Source organism: Colius striatus, chromosome Z (assembly GCF_028858725.1).
Source record: "Colius striatus isolate bColStr4 chromosome Z, bColStr4.1.hap1, whole genome shotgun sequence".
Classification (NCBI taxonomy): Eukaryota; Metazoa; Chordata; class Aves; order Coliiformes; family Coliidae; genus Colius; species Colius striatus.
Window position 1 is genome coordinate 22644888 of NC_084790.1, and position 16262 is coordinate 22661149.

Genomic DNA, 16262 nt, shown 5'->3' on the forward strand with positions numbered 1-16262 from the left:
GAATTAAGGAAGTGTGCTAATGAAGTTCCATCCCCTAAGAAGTACATTAATTCACATTTAATCACGACATTTTAAAGTATTCTTCAGTACTGCTGACCATAGGTGAGCCAGTTAAATAAACTAAATCTGTGAGAGCACAAGGCTCTGAAAGAATATGACTCTCAAAGCACGAGCAGGATGGGCATGAAAAATAAAACAAAGTGTGAGCCAGTGAACAGCATACGTACTTTATCTTTGAGGTTCAGAAACAGAATTATTTTTTTCCTCCTGGGGAAGTGAAGATCAAATAAGAGTTGTTTTTGACATAATGTGTTCTCCTGAACCTACAATGAGACAGCAAGGTGGCACACCTCAGATGTCAAGAAGTTAGGCCTTCAGGGAAAATAACGCACTTGCCTGTCTGTACTAAAGGTTTTAAGAGAATTGGAGAGTAAAAGAAAAGAGGAAACAGGGATGGAAACGATTTAAGATGTTTCATTATTTGTTAAAAAAAGAAGCCCAAGCATTTTTTGTGTAGCATGCAGGAATGATCAGTTAGGTTGGAAGAGTTTGTCTGTCTCTATTTTGGGAGTCATTCATCCCTGAAAAAATACAGCGTAAGGTAAAGTACTCACATGATTCAAAGATTTGAGGTCTAATTATTGAATAATCTTTCTATGAGCTACAAGGGTAATAACTAGTTTTCAAAGGCCTGCGCAATTTGTCCATGGTGGTTTTGCTTCCTTTACTGGCCAGAGAGAGTGGAGCTACTGTCCTTGCCCAGAATTTATCACTCCCTGACATTTAAGGACCTCAAAGTCTTTCACAAACTAAACTGGTAAGAGCAGAATATATAGTATGGTTGAAGAGTACTGAGTTTCACGTTGTTCTGCTTGTCTCTGCAAACAGAGTCACTGTAGGCAAGTCACCTCTTTTAACCTTGGGAAGGCTCTATTCTTGCAATACAGCTTTCTCTCAGTCATGAGAGAAGGATGAAAAAATACCTATAAGGATTAGCTATTGAATAGCACACCTCATATCTTTGTGGTTTTGGGAAAGAAAACTTTGTAATGGAAGCAGGGTTATATATAGGGTGGATTCTGATTCTACTGTGTTCCTCTATGCATCAACAATGGAAGAAGATGAATAAAGTTGACATGTCGAGAAACTTAACTTTGTCACTTGGGCTTAAATAATAAATTGAACTAATTTATGTATGCTAAGATTTTATAGTGAGTTACATGGAAAGTAACTCTAGACTCAATTATGAACAAGAACATTAAGATATTGTGTTCATGCATCCAGGGTCCCTCTCCAAGCAACAGTTCCTGTTATTAGGGGCTTCAGAGCTACCACACCTCACCATGGGGAGAAAAACAGTTGCTCACCTGCTGGTTATATATCCGTGAAACTCCCAGAACACACATCCCGAGTTTCTGTAAAGCTAGCCCTCATAAGCAACAGACACGTAGCCAGGGACAGCATTTTCATTGCCAGAAGAGTCCTTGCTGTGAGCTTTTCCGTTGCAAATAGCATATGCAATCCCAGGCACTCTTTGCTACAGAGCCTTTCAGTGTAAAACTTATCTTTGATAAACAACTCTTCTTGCAAAAGTTCTCATAATGACTCTCTAAAACAAAAACAAGACCACCAAACTCTTGCAGTTCACTAAATCCATGTAAATTTTGCACTTCACTTCTGGCATTACTTTGCCTCCCTATGTCTTTCTGTTGAAGCTCCTTCACTGAAATCCCACTTAATGTATCAAAGAGTAGTTTAGACTGAATTCCTCCTGTATCAGCCTGAATAATTGGGTAGTTTTAATGATTTATCTCCCACCACTTAAGGATCTTAGCTATAAACCAGCTAAATGTTAAACTCTTCAATTTGCAATGGCACTGCTTGGTAACACTTTCCCGGATGAAAGGACATGAAATATGAAATGACTGTTAATTGCTCAATGAAAGCTCATTGTCAACCTACACCACACCTGCTACCTCGTCCCCTGGCCAGTTACCACTGCTTCCAAGCTCCAGCACTTTCATGTGCTAGAAGTTTTAATACTTTGACAGTTCAGCCATAATAATGTGCAAATACTATTTTGTTGTTACTGGTTTCTATGTTTTAAACCCACACAGGTTATGTGAACGTATTTTTGTAAGTGAAAAGGTGACTTTATTTCTCACTATATTGCTTGATATTTTTTATTAAATGTTGCTTTTGGTAGGTATGATGAGCTTTATGCTTGTGCTGTATCAAGCACAAGATGCTTAGCTAGTGCTCAGGGGGAGAGGGACAAGAGGCAATGGATACAAACTGAAAGACAAGAAATTTTGTCTAAACAAAAGGCTCTTTTACTGTGAAGATGGTCAAACACTGGAAAAGTAAGGCCACATCTGGAATACTGTGTCCATTTCAAGAGAAACAGGGGACTTCTAGAGAGAGTCCAGTGGAGCAATATCAAGACGATCAGTGGACTGGATCATCTGTCTTATGAGGAAAGACTGTGGGACCTGGGACTGTTTAGCCTGGAGAAGACCAAAAGGGGACCTTACCAATGCTTATAAATATCTGAAGGGTGGATGTTGAGAGGATGGGGCTAGTCTTTTGGCTGTAGTGCCCAGTGACAGGACAACGGGTAGCAGGCAGAAGCTGGAACACATGAAGTTCCACTTGAACATGAGGGGAAACTTCTTTCCTGTGAGGGAGCCCTGGCACAAGCTGTCCAGAGAGGTTATGAAGTGTCCTTCTCTGGAGGTTTTCCAAATCCACCTGGATGCGTTCATGTGTGACCTGATCAAGGTGAACCTGCTTTAGTACGCAGGCTGGACTGGATCATCTCTAGAAGTCCCTCCCAACTCCTGCCATTCTGTGGTTCCGTCAGTTTGCTTACAGAGGCCATGGTGTCTCCACCCGTGGAGATACTCAAAACCCAACTGGAGTAGTCCTGAGCTACCTGCTCTAGGTGACCTTCATGAGCAGGGTGGCTGGGCTGCCACCTTCAGCTCAACTCTGGTGCTGTTGACACTCTCATAGTTTGAGCCAGGCTAAATTAAGATGCTCAAACCCAACATCTGGCTTGACAAGATTTTCCAAGAGTTGGTTCTTAGTGATGTAGTGCGTCTGGGATGGTAGTGATTTTCCACAGCAGCTCTTGCAGTGCTGTGCTTACTGTTGATATCAATATTATAGCTACTGCTCGCACAGCATCAGGGCTGTCCCTCCAGCATTCCTTCCCTCACCTTCACCAATAGCTGTGGGTGAGCATGATCTTGGGAGGGACTATGGCCAGGACAGCTGACCCAGGCTGACCAAGGAGATATTCCATACCATATGATGTCAGCTCAGTAATATAAACTGGCAGAGAGGAGCAGGAAGGGGAGGTGAGATTCATTTCTGGCCTTCCAAAAGCAACCGCTACGCGTACCGAAGCCCTGCTTCTCGGGAGGTGGCCGGACATCGCTGCTGATGGGACATAGAGTTTAACAGCTTTATCTGCTTTTTGCTTTGCTTCCCGCGCACGTGGCTTTGCTGTTTCTTTATTAAACTGCTTTTATCTCAACCCACAAGACTCCCATCTTATTTTCTCCCCTTCCCTGGCTTGCTGAGGAGGTGGGGGATAGAGCGGTGTGGTGGGCACCTGGCATCCAGCCAGGCTCAAACTACCACAAGTGAACATGCTAAATGCTAGGGTATGTTGGAGTCCACGGAAAGGATAGGCTATTTTTTATATCTGTGGTGTCATTGTTTCTAATGCTTCTTCAAGTTTTAGGCTGCACATTCCCTTGACCCTTCTTGGGCACAGCCTCATGCAGACAGTGCCCTTGCCACTGACGCTTACTGATGTTCTTTCCCTTTAGGCCTGCTTTATATTTTCATTTTTCTTCTCCTTCAATGCCCCCTTTCTTCCTGCTTCTTTTCCACTCTTTCCAAGGAAAAATAAAAACAAAACAAAACAATTGCAAAGCACCTACTGCTTTCCCATTGGCCTCGAGTAATTGCAGCCCAAAGGCACTGGTTCATCTGAAAACCATTAATACCGTTCAAATGTTTTTTTGAAAATTTAACCCAGCCTCCTCAGAAATAAAATCTCATACATGGGCTTGTCAATGAGGAGGGAAATGTGGCAGTCATCCAAAAAAAGATACTGATAAAACTTAAATGCTACTGGAGTAAACAGCAGTCTAGTTTCCTACAAGACTAGGAGACTTGCTACACATTCTCTACTTTTCTTATGTTATTAGCTGCATAAAATGAATCAAATAGCCTCAGCTATTAGAGCTGCCTCAACTGGCAGCTTTGCCAGTTTTGTTATGTTTAGAGTTCACTGTTTTCAAGATAGTTCCTTCCTTCTGACTAGATCTGGAGGATAAAACTAAGAATCAGTGAACTCATTAGCAGACCTCCCAACAACTTAATTGGGACCAGGGGTCTTGGCATGTTTGAAATATTTTCAAGTTTCAAAAGCGTTCTCTGATAGTGGATTGCTCAGAAAAGACTTTGATATTCCTGAGGAATGTGGATTTTGGTAAAGTGTGATGAGTGTTTTGGTCACCAGGGCGAAGAAAGCTGAAAATTTGAAATCTGTGCACAAATCCAGTTTTATTTCAGTTAGCTTCTTCAGCAGCTATACAGAACACTTTGGAAACTGGACATTTGCTGAATTAAGCATCATTAGCCTTATTATAAAACCAAATCTCTGCCCAGTCAGGTTTGAAAATCATTATGCATGAAGCATTTCACTGCTCCTAGTTAAAACATGATCTGACAAATGAAATTTTACAAAACAAAAAGTAACAAAATGCACAAAACCATCAAAATGGCCTAGAGCATTAAATCCTAAAAGTCTTAATTAAAAAAAAAAAAACAACCCAAACAACGAAACAAAAGATCTGCTGTTAGTTGTATCTAGTGTACTACCCATAGGTACAAGTGACTGGAAGCTTAGAGGTTTATACAGTTATTAATTACATTGAGAGCATACATATATGTAGACCTATTAAGTAGTGCTAGATGATGTTTAAAATCCCTATTTCTGATATTCTCAGTGTGGTATCAGAAGCGGAATTAAAAGGAGGCTAGAATCAGAACACAAACTACTTAATTCTGACAGGAGCACCTAACCTCTGAAGTAGTTTATGGCATTAGTTAGCTTAGCGTCCCACAATCAGCATTCACTCGGGGGGAACTGCAGATGCCTGGAAGCTGATCTAGTGTACTCCTATGTACAAGGCATAGAGATATAGCTGACTGTCGGCCTTAGCCATGCAGGTCTTCTATCCCCAGTTTAACATTCAGCAGGTCCTATCCAAACATGTGCTGGTGCTTCTCAGTTGTTCTCCTGTGGCACTGCTGTTGCCTGAAAAAAAAGAGGAGAGGTTTGCTGTTTCTGGGTGACAGTCACCACCTACTTCATACTTCTCAGCATGGCCCTTTACTCCCAGTGCACCTCAGCCCCTTAAAATCCTTAGTGCATATATTTTCAGTACTCTTTTCCACAGTTTTATAGAAGACACTGTGCCACTAACTAAACTCAGTCCATCTGTTGGCTCTGTATGATCAGGAACAAATCTACAGCAGAACCAACAGCTGAGGAGTGCTTCCTCCTTCAGGCTGCTCTACTTCATTTTGACAGAAAATGCTTAAAAGTCCAGCTTGGAAGACAGGCTGCAAAGAGAAACTACCTGCTCCAGCAAAATTCCTGGCAGCAGGAACTGATGTGCTGTGACACCCAAGACAAAAATCAGTTTTCCCTCAGTGAACTTTTGCATCACTGTTCTCACGTGTGAACAGTTACTTCCACAGGCAAGTCCTTGGACATGCTACATACTATTTTATTAGACCTACGTAACTTATTATGTATTTATTAAAGAGGTAGTTAGTAAAGACTTCCATCACGACCAGAAGCCACTAGGGATTTACCTGTGTGTTTTACCTACAGAACAATTTAAAACAAAGGGGAAGCACTGAATGTGCTTTAGCTAGGCAGTTCTCACTCACAAGAGGTTCACAGATACAATTTACATTATTCTCTTGGTGTTTCTAATGTAGAGGTCTGCCTTCCTAGACACTTTTGAGATTTGGTAAGTAGAAGAAAGTTTGATTTTCCAGTCAGCTTGCCAAAGACCAGAAGGTTTTTGTAGCATGAAGTCATTTCAGTCAGCTGGATGGCTGACTCGCTACCACTTTCTCCGCTGATGGAATTCCATTTACAAGAATTCATGAAAGAGGCCCAATGATTAAGATTTACTCCTCTCCTCTAAGCCAGATCCAGTTTCCCACAAATGGTTCAAACCCTAGCAGAAGGTTACAGATTAAGGGTAGGAAAATAGTTCCAGTCAAAACACCTACTTGTTTACCTTACATGCTCATGAATCATAGAATCATAGAATAGTTATGGTTGGAAGAGACCTTTAAGATCATAAACACTAATAACATAATAATCAATAAACACTTAAAAGCTTAAGTAAAGCAGACAAACACGGAATTCTTGCCTGAATTTTGTTCAACATTTTTCTATGTTAATTTCCTTTTAAAATCTGAGTTATAAATATGAGTTTACTTTCTCAAAGACTTTTAAGACCCAGGAAGGTAAAAGTTTGTGCTTCAGCCGTTTGGTAAAGTTGGAATTGTATACTGTGACAAGCTTCAAATAAATAATTTACATGATACTTGTTGATTATATAAAAATTTAACTGGATCTTACTAAGGGCTTACTCTGGGAAACTCCGAAGTACTGAATTTCTGGCTTCGGTGAAAGTGTTCTGCATTTAACAAAACCAAATAGTCTTTGAACCTCTGTGGCTGAACATCAAGAATCTGTCTTTTCTCCCAGTATAAGTAGTTATGTTTTTCCAATGCATAGAAGAGTGCTAAAAGGGACCCCATTAAGCTCTCCCAGATGTCCTAGCTTGATTCCCATAAGCTGATCTTCAGATTTCTATCCAAGTAAAATCTCATGCCATTACTCAAGAACACAGATAACAGCCAATTAGCCTACTCTCACTCTCAGAGCAAGTCTTCCCGTGTCAAGGTTTTGCTTGTAAAGAATTAAATTTATTAAAGAGTTCTTCACAGCAAGTTACAAGGTCTTAAACAACAGACTTGAAATGGGATGCTTTTTGGCAGAAAAATTTAGGCAGGAAATGTTACACGTGACTGAGGTTGGCCAAAACGACATAGCCCCTTCAGTTTTTCCATTGACTAGGCTCCATTACCACCACTTGCTGCTTGAAGACGCTTAGCTAGTAGTAAAATTCTCCTTAATCCTCCTCCTGCTGGGCCTGCTGCCCTGTACTGGGGCAAGGCAGCAGGCAGCCCCTCGCCTCTGTCCCTGCAGAGGCTCAGAGCCTGGGGTTGGCAGGGAGCACATTCTCTCATACTTACACATGCAGTCCTTTCTCCAAACTGGCTGTAGAAGGTCATCTTGACTTTGTGCTTGTGTCCAGTCCTCTGATCGAAGGTGTTACAGCTGTCAAAGGGCGGGCTGTACAAATGCAGGCTAACGGCAGTCTCTGTGTGGCTTATGTTCTCCACACGGTGCAGGCCAATAGAGTCTACACCAGAGAGGGCACAAAATGAGAGGCTGTGTTAGCAGGAAGATTTAATAAGATCTCAGATGTCTGGAAAAACTCTTTCTAAACAAAAACTCATAGGCAAGCCAGTTAGGCATGCCCACACTTTTATGGGCAATGAGTAATTCAGTACAGGGATTTTAATGGCTGTTCTTTAGCACAGATTCCTAAATACACTGGTATTCAAAATACGCTACTGCCTTCTACACATCATGTAACTTCTGGATTATCTGCTACAGGATAAAGGCCAACAGAAGCCAGAGAAATTTAAGGAAAGCCATGCTGTCAGTAATTTTCTAGCTGTTGTTCCCAAAGGGCTCCAAAGTTATTTACTTTCCTAGGAGATGCTGTTATAGATTCAGCAGAAGCAGTAAGGTTTCTCTCTCTAAAAAAATTAGGAAGACATTTTACTGGAAAAAAGTTTTTGTGTTGCTAACTCTTAACTCGATAACAAGGATATAGGTCACATTAAAAGTCAGCTACATGTATCTAGGGTGTGGACTTACGGACAGAGATATAGTTGTCTAATACTGCAGACATCTGTTTCCTAATTAATCCTTCCAGTTTATTAGTTTAGAGAACAGGCTTTTTATTTGTCTGCCCTTTTGACTGAAGTGACAAATTAGCTGTGACTGGCATACTTCCAACCCTACTTGAATAGTAAGCATAACTGAACACATAATAAAACAAGGCACCGTCTGTTGTGTGGTTACTAATGAAGTAATGGCACTTTCTGTGATGGTGGAGTAGAAATCAAGCTGCTACATAAAAAATGGGAGGTATGAAGAACCACATCCATGAAACAAACCATTTAGATTCCACGTTAAAGTGGACTTTTTTGAGTAGCTTAAAAGAGAACTTGAATTTAAATTTATGACTCTGTTGTAAAAAACAACTCAGGCCTTTGTACTTGAATTAATATGTTATGTAATACCTAGACTTGTATTGTGCAACATAGGCATGATATGAGAATCATTGAGTACACTCGTAACTCTGACACATTTGAAGTGTAAGCCATAAGTGTTGATAACAGTTTATCTAAATGGAGGAAAAAAAAGTCCTAAATCCAGGTTCATCTCATGCAATACTTGAATAAATACTGTTTAGTGAGTTCTAGCCTTAAAAATAAAGTACAAAATCAACCAAGAAGCACACAATAGAAACATAAAGATCACTCACTATTGACTTAGGACAACCAACATACTGACAGTGTTTTCCGTCTACTTGTTTCACTTGTTTCATTTAACCCAAAATATCTGTTATGAAACATGGCAGAGCTCTAAACTGCCTCAGGGGACTGGATTCCAAATTTGTATTAAACAATCAGGAAAGCTTTGGATCAGATGCACACAGGATGCTTGCATTAGAAAGAACCACATACGTAAGAAAACTAGACTGAGCCTGAGAACCCACATCCTGGCATGGGAGCATCAGCAGACACATTGAGCTCCCTCTTGCATTCCTTGTCCTATGAATTTTGTGTCTTCACCTAACATGGCAAACCTTAAAAGGGCTGATAACCACTAGCTTTTTTTTCTTCCCCCGCAATACCCTCACCATGTCTTAGTTCATAACCCAATGTGGATGCTCCCCCCAAACAGGGAGTTCGCAAGCTCAGCCCTAGGAGATGTGTGCTCCAATTTTTAACTAGTTAAATGCAGACAGACTCATTCTCTGACATTTTGCCTTTATTCTTCTGAACTCATAGCTGTTCAGCATGATATGCAAGGTCTTTCATAGTATCAGAATATGTTAATAGTATCCAACTGGCCACTCCAGGATGGCCTCCAGCATAGCACAGGGTGATGACAGTTACAGATAAGTGGAATGGCAAGGATTTAAGTACTTAGGGAGCCTCACTGATGGAGACTTAGTTGTCTCTCAGCATGTGTGGAGTCAGGCTATTTTTTTGTAAACTGAGTAGATTTGAGCATTTCAATTCTACTGACATTGCACATCAGCACTACAGTCTTTTGTTGCTTTAGACATGAAGTAGTATGGAGGACTTGGGTCTCTGCTCCTGGACAGTCTGTTTGTTCCATAGACACCTTTTACATTTTCAACCTAGGATTTCCATGACTTACCAAAAGGATTATTTCTTTGAAAAACAAAATAATCAAGGTGATTAAGCTAGCTAAACTTTGGTTCCCTTATTTCTCACAAAATACTATTCAAGGTCTACGTTTACAAGCAATTTCACATAGTCATTAGAGACACAGTGCTGAAGGCTGCCTGGTCTAGAGTAGACAAATGGTGTGGTGTATTTAAGTATCAAGCAATTGCTGCAATGTCTTAAGAGTGAGTTGCAAGGACATATTTTTGTTAATTTTTTACCAAATCTAAACACAAATTTGGGCAGACTTGGACACATTCTTAAACTGTGCACAAAGACATTAGTATTACACTGTTAAATGTAGGAGACTAGAGAGCAGATGATGTCTTCTCTTAAGAGTAAGACTCATGGATGGGCAGCTGCGAAAATGAGCTTAATAGCTTACCGTTAATGTAGGCACATTGATTATCCCTCAAAACTCTTTCTGATTTCTTAGTCATTTCACCATTCCCCTTCTTCTCAGGCCACTGAAACAGAGTCTCCTTTAGATTTCCCTGGAGGATCTTCATAAAGCAGTGTGAGTCAGTGTGATCATGGATACTGCTATATATGTGAAAAGAAAAACCAAACTCAGTGCAATACACATTTAATTTCAGTACAACAACCAGGACAGATGGCACAGCATATTGTATCCAGACATAGCCCCAGAATGAAATGCCATCACACATGGATCATGCACAGAAGTCTTTGAAAAAAAACCCATTCACAGTGACTAAAGTATGCCTATCTAAAACTGCTCCTTTAGAAACATACTGAGATAAGCTCACATACAAGAGGACCTGGAGGACAGTCAGATATTGATCAACATGTGCCTTTGTCATAGAGAAATACAAATGAAGTCTGGAGGAGGGAGCAGGGCAGAAAGATTCTTCAGAACACAAAAACTCTTGTGGGCCAAGAAACAAAATTATATTTTCCACAGTGATCCCAAGCCGAAGTTGATATAAACTAGCAAATATACCCGATATTTGTAGATCCACCACACTTGGTCCAGAATCATGGGAGAAATTAGTTACTTCTGCTTAATTTCTATGCTGTCTTTACTGCTGGGTGCATAGGCATTTGTTGAAAAAGAAATGCTGTATTTCTTGCTCTGATATTACTAAGTACAAATAGCTACACTAGGCTGTTAACTTCACTAATTTGACAAAACATGAGCAAAACCTCAGGACCTGGTTCCAGTATGACTTGTCTGCTTGCCCGATCTGTCTCCTTGCTCTGAAGTACGTTTTAATTGCTGCATTTGGAGACATGTGTCAGACATGTAGTTCAGCTTTTGGTTGGTTATTTTTTTTTAAATAGAAGACTAATTGTTGCAAAGTCGTTGCGATTAAGACAAAGGGAGAGCTCTCCACTCATCAGCAGGGAGTGAGAAGGGCAAACTTGACCCTCCTCGAAGTACAGTGCTAATGAGTTTCAATAAAAAACTGGGTACTTTTATATTATTGTTTTCAGTAAAAAATGTCAAAGTTTCTTACAAAATGAGATGCCAAGATACCAGAGCTTGCTTCAGGCATAGAACAGCTCACAAATGCCATGTTGTCACGCTCCCTCCACAAGCCATGAGAACAATCTGATCCTCCTTATGTAGGAAGCTAAAACAACTTGTGGTCTCAGTCTCGCTCTAGCAAATGTGCATCCAACTCAAACACAGTTTCATGTGAATTACAGGCTTTGTGGGAATAGCCTGGAAGGAGCAGAGATGGCGGGCTTGGTTCCTATACCCCTCTGAGTACAACATCACAGCCTCCCCTAGAGAACATTGTAAATGTTCAATTTTACACTCAATTAAAACTAAAAAAAAAACCACCCAGCTCTGATATCTCCTTAGGTTTTCTGTTTATATGCAAGAATAATCAGTAAAAACCTACAGGTTTTGTTATTCCATATTTTGTTTTAGCCAACATTTTGTGAGAGACCCTCCAAGAGACAGATCCTGTGCTCACGTTTGTAAGACTACATCATCCAGTGCAGAGTCTGTATACACAACTCAGGAGGCCATATTAGCAGCGTGGTCTGTTTTGAGAGAGAAGACAGGATGCATGAAGCCAAGGAAATACAAGCATTCCTGGAAATAGGCTGCTGCCTCCTCAGAGCCTGCAGTCCTAATCCAAACCTACTTTTCTCATCTTGTCACGGAGATAGGGTTTAAACACCACGAAGGAACACATACTAAACTGAAGTAACTCCTGTTTCTGCAACCAAGTGTTGTATGGATCTGCTGTATGGAATTGGTTGAAGAGGTTCTGCTCATAGGACTTGCTCTGTCTCTAGAATTAAAAACTTCCTAACAGAAGCAAAGCTTAGTTTTAGTAGAAAACCAGTGCATTTTTAAGAGTGTTGTAAAAATGTCCATAAGGCACAAACTTGCAAAAGATACAGCAAATACTCAAGACTGCTATACTAGCAGGAGCTCTGCATTGCTTTGTTTCCTGATGCTTTTGCTCACATAGAGCTGATTATTCTTCTCTTTTTGTATGCCAGTGAAAGATAGTGTGGCTTTATATCTGTTTGCTAAAACCATAGACTTTTGATACGAACCTGCCATGCCCTTCACCCCAGCACAAGATCATCAAGTTGAACTTTCCATTTCCATTGTCCACAAGATTTCTTGTGTACCTGAAATACACAGCATTTGCTTTTTACTGTATTGTTATGCTTATAAAAGGCAAAATTGTACAGATGTGTTTATGAAGGAGGTTTGTGACATATGAAAACCCTTTTTCTTCTTTTTCCTGAAAGACAAGTTTTACATGGAAAAGATATAAATTGTATTTTTAAGCTTCTTTTTTGTGACTTCTTTTGCTGGGAAGAAAAAAAAATCTCAACTGATTTAATATTTTATAAACACATTGCTTTCAAATTACATAGACGATTGGGGCTCAGGGACTGTAAGTCTGAGACTCAAGTGGTAGACAGGATCAAATCAAAATAGTTACTGAATGAAGTCACTTCAGCAGCTGGCTTATAATTAGAAACAGAGGACTGCAATGAAACAAGAAAAATACATGGTTACATTCTTCCGCAGTTCTTTTTCAGATAGTCTTGGCTTTCCCTCTGTTACAGAGCACTCATTTGTACAAAACAAAAAAAAACTAAGAAATAAGATGTCAGGTTGTCCATACACAGTCCTCCTACTCCATTCCTGAACGTTCTGTGCCTTGTTTTGTGGGGTCCAGCATCTTCTTCTAAACAAAGTTTATCAGAACAAAATTTCTTAAAAATAGTTTTCATGTGCTAGGTTACAGGTGGCATGGAATAAGCTTGCTTCTAAAGGAGAAGCCTTTTACTCACACACGGTCCAGACTGCAGTTTGCTCTCAGGGCTTAAAAACATCTTTAATCTCAACATCTGATGTTTATTTCCCTGTACTCTCCCGTAAGCCACCCCCAAGCTGCCAATTCTCTCATACTGTTGAGAAGTTGACTAGAGAAGGGACTGTGATTTTACTCTATATGTTACTTTACGCAGTGGGGATCTTCTGACCCAGGGCTTGTACTTCTATAGCTGTCACATTGCAAGTAACTCAGGGATCTTCTGATTTCAGTTTAGTCAGACTATTTGCACTTTAGTTTGCCAAGTAAAGGAAGCATTTACACCAATGACAGAACACCTTGCTCTTGCCTAAAAGATGCCAACTGGCGCACACAGAAAAGTGCATGGATGTCAGCTGAATGGTTTTTAATCACTTTTCCCCTGAGATCATTCTATTTTCACTCAAGATGGCATGCTCACAAGGAATTATTTTCAAAGCATGGCATATACACACTGCATCCACAATTTGTGTGTATTAGGTAGACGTGTTTCTGCTATGATGTCAGAATATAAGCTATCAGTGCTGGCATTCAACTGAACTTTAAGTGCTGTTATTTCTGTCTGATCCTAGTCTGACCGGCCAAAAAAAAAAAGAAAAAAAGAAGGAAAGAAAGAGGCTGCCATGCATACTTCTAATGCCAGCAGAGCTTGCTTTTCCAATTCTTAGTTCTCCCCACTCTGTAACAAATTTCATTATTTGTTCTGAATGGAAGACAGTCAAATAAGGTGACAGATGGCTAAAAAAGGTCGAGCCAGAATGATGATTTCATGATAGCTAGGTTTAAAAGAAAATTTATGTGGTTCTGGGTGGGATTTCTTTGTTGTTTTTTAAAGGAAGTGTTAAAATAAAATGTTTTTATATTGAAATATAAGACAAGGAAGGCACCAATAGTGGGAATAAATCAGTTGTTAGCAAAGTAAGAGTGACTTTAAACCCTAACAAATAGCCTAAGGTATCTTCCTTCTGGCAAGCAGCACAAATTCTCGACCTGCACTACCCCGGAGGAGGAGGGGACTGAAGCATGGGGGTCTGGCGGCTCCTGACCCCGCGGTGAGGCTGGGAACGCACGCACCGGCTCCCTTACAGATACCAAACACCCATTTTGGGGCGGTCTGCTCCCCCAGCACTCCGCCTAACTCTCGCGCAACGGTTTCTGCTGCCGATATGCTTCTCTTGACCTTCCCCCCGCCCCCCACCCCCCCCAAATGGGGGTTTTTTTGTTGTTCTTTCAGCGGGATATCTTCAAGGACCGGAGAGGCAACACACTTCGGCGCTCGCCCGTGCCAGCCGGCGCCTCCCCCGGCCACCGCCGCCCCGCCCGACCCCGCCGCGGGAGCACTGCCGTCTGTGTCCCCGTCCCCTCATTCCTTCCCCGCCTCACGGGGAGGCCCGGTGGTCGCCATTTGCCTCATTCGCACGGAGGGGGCTGGGTGGTCTGCCTGTACCTGTACTGGTCGAACTTGGCGTACTGCAGCCACTCCTCGGGGTTGCTCTCGTACGACTCCATCAGCTCCTGCACTTCCTCAACGCTGACTTTATCCTCGGCGAATATCCGATGGAGGATGCGGACCAGCTCTTCCAGACTCTGCGGCTTCCACACCTCCGTCTGCACCGGCTGCTCCATCACCGCCGGCTGCTCCTCCATAGCCTCCAACTGCTGCCCGCGACCGGCCCCCGCCGCCTGCCTTTATGGGCCAGGAAGCACGGCGGGAGCCTACCACCGCCCCGGCGGGCGGAGGGGCCGGGCAGCAGAGGGGCCGGGCGGCGGCGGGCGGAGGGGGTGGGCAGCCCAGCGGAGCCGTGAGCGGCTGCGGCAGCGGGGCAGCTGGATTTGGCAGCCAGGCGTGCGCGTCTCGCACCGCTCGCTGCCGCCACCGCTGCTCCCGGAGGGTGCGGGGTTGCTCTGGTTTTGCCGTCTCGGTCGAGGGGCGTTCGGCGCACCCAGATGCCCCGCGAGGCGAATACTAAGAGGAGAAGCGGCTATCGCGGCCGGAGGGAACGCATCTCTCCCTGCCGGGCCTCTGTGTGTGCATCTTCACGCCCGCCGCAGCCTGCGTTACTCGTATCACAGAGGAAGAAGCTTCCAGGCAGACAAGCTGCAGCACATTAAGTGTTAATTTGAGGCTGGCCTTAAAAAATAAACTTTGAAGCTCTGTTTAAAAGCGAAACAAAAGACGGCGGTATCGAAGTCACACAGAAAAAATCCTGCTGGAGGTTAAGTTAATGCAGCCTGCCCATTTAAAGTGTCGTTCTTTGAAAATCTCATTTGAAAGACACATTTAGGGCTGCTGGGATTTTAACGTTCGGCGTAATACTTAGAAATGCAACTAGGAGGACAAAGAAGGCCAGGCTAAGATGATAGATCATCCTTGCACTCCTCAGTCTGTCAAATCTAGCTGCTGGCTGCAGAGCAAGCAGATGCTGTGACAAACTCTGTTAGTTCAGTTGTTAAGAAGATGTTTATGAGCCATGATTTCTGGCAACAGAATTCACTATATGTCATAGAAAACTTTTTGAAACTTTGAAAACTGATCCTTCCTAAGGGAAAAAAAAGTTCATCGATGATTGTGGATCTGTGAGCAAATAAATTGGTAGTGTAGTCTAGCTTAGAAGTTTCAAGGTGCTGTCTGCTTTCAGTTTCCCTTAGAGACAGTTAAACAGGGATTTCTGCCATGCCTTCTTTCTTGTCTCTCTTCCTGACCTGTGCATTAAGTCAGTGTGAGATGATAGAGTAGCTACAGCTTGAGAGGCTGGATGAATTTCTGTCTCCACTGCAGTCAGGAATACATTTCCACAGATGTAAATAGGGATGGGACCTAGTGCATTGGAGTGAAATAACAAACAAATACTCTGAATAGGTACATCGTCAGGCATCAGTCTGGAACCTCTCCTGGCACACAGAAAGCAGAGCCAACCTTGCTACTGCTTTTTTAACAAGTTGTGTTTGTATGTGTGTGTGACAGAGAGAGACTTTTGATGGTTTCAAGCAGATTTTTTGAGGTCTGAAAGAACCCTAATACCATCCCAAATCAGGAAATGCAATCAGGATACCCCAGCACTGTGATCAACAGCCATTGTGTGGCTAAAGAAGAAAATGCTGAGGCTTCCTGGGAGAACAAGCACTTCCACAGGCAATGAACAAACACATCACCTCCCTTGGTAACCTGTTCAAACTCTCAATTATAAGCAAGTGCCTTATTTCTTAATGAAGTTTGCCTCAGGTCCCTTTTAGCTATTGGTTGGTGTCAAAAGATTGTATGGGCAAGTGGCATTTCTTTTC

At 42.1% G+C, this 16262-nt stretch overlaps 1 protein-coding gene across 3 annotated transcripts; it reads right to left on the reverse strand.

The window, feature by feature from the left end:
• Window positions 1-4562: 4562 nt before the first annotated feature.
• CDO1 (cysteine dioxygenase type 1) lies at window positions 4563-14990 on the reverse strand. 3 transcript variants are annotated; one of them, XM_062018543.1, is made up of 6 exons: window positions 14428-14990; window positions 12208-12285; window positions 10052-10209; window positions 7366-7535; window positions 5902-5914; window positions 4563-5338 (listed from the first exon to the last, which is right to left on the reverse strand). In XM_062018543.1, the coding sequence occupies exons 1-6, from the start codon at window positions 14625-14627 to the stop codon at window positions 5274-5276; spliced, it is 684 nt and encodes a 227-aa protein (XP_061874527.1). In that variant the 5' UTR covers window positions 14628-14990; the 3' UTR covers window positions 4563-5273. The 3 variants fall into 3 exon arrangements, with proteins under 3 accessions (XP_061874527.1, XP_061874525.1, XP_061874526.1); XM_062018541.1 differs by lacking the exon at window positions 5902-5914 and having other exon boundaries at window positions 14428-14922; XM_062018542.1 differs by lacking the exons at window positions 5902-5914; window positions 12208-12285 and having other exon boundaries at window positions 14428-14983.
• Between the last annotated feature and the right edge of the window lie 1272 nt (window positions 14991-16262).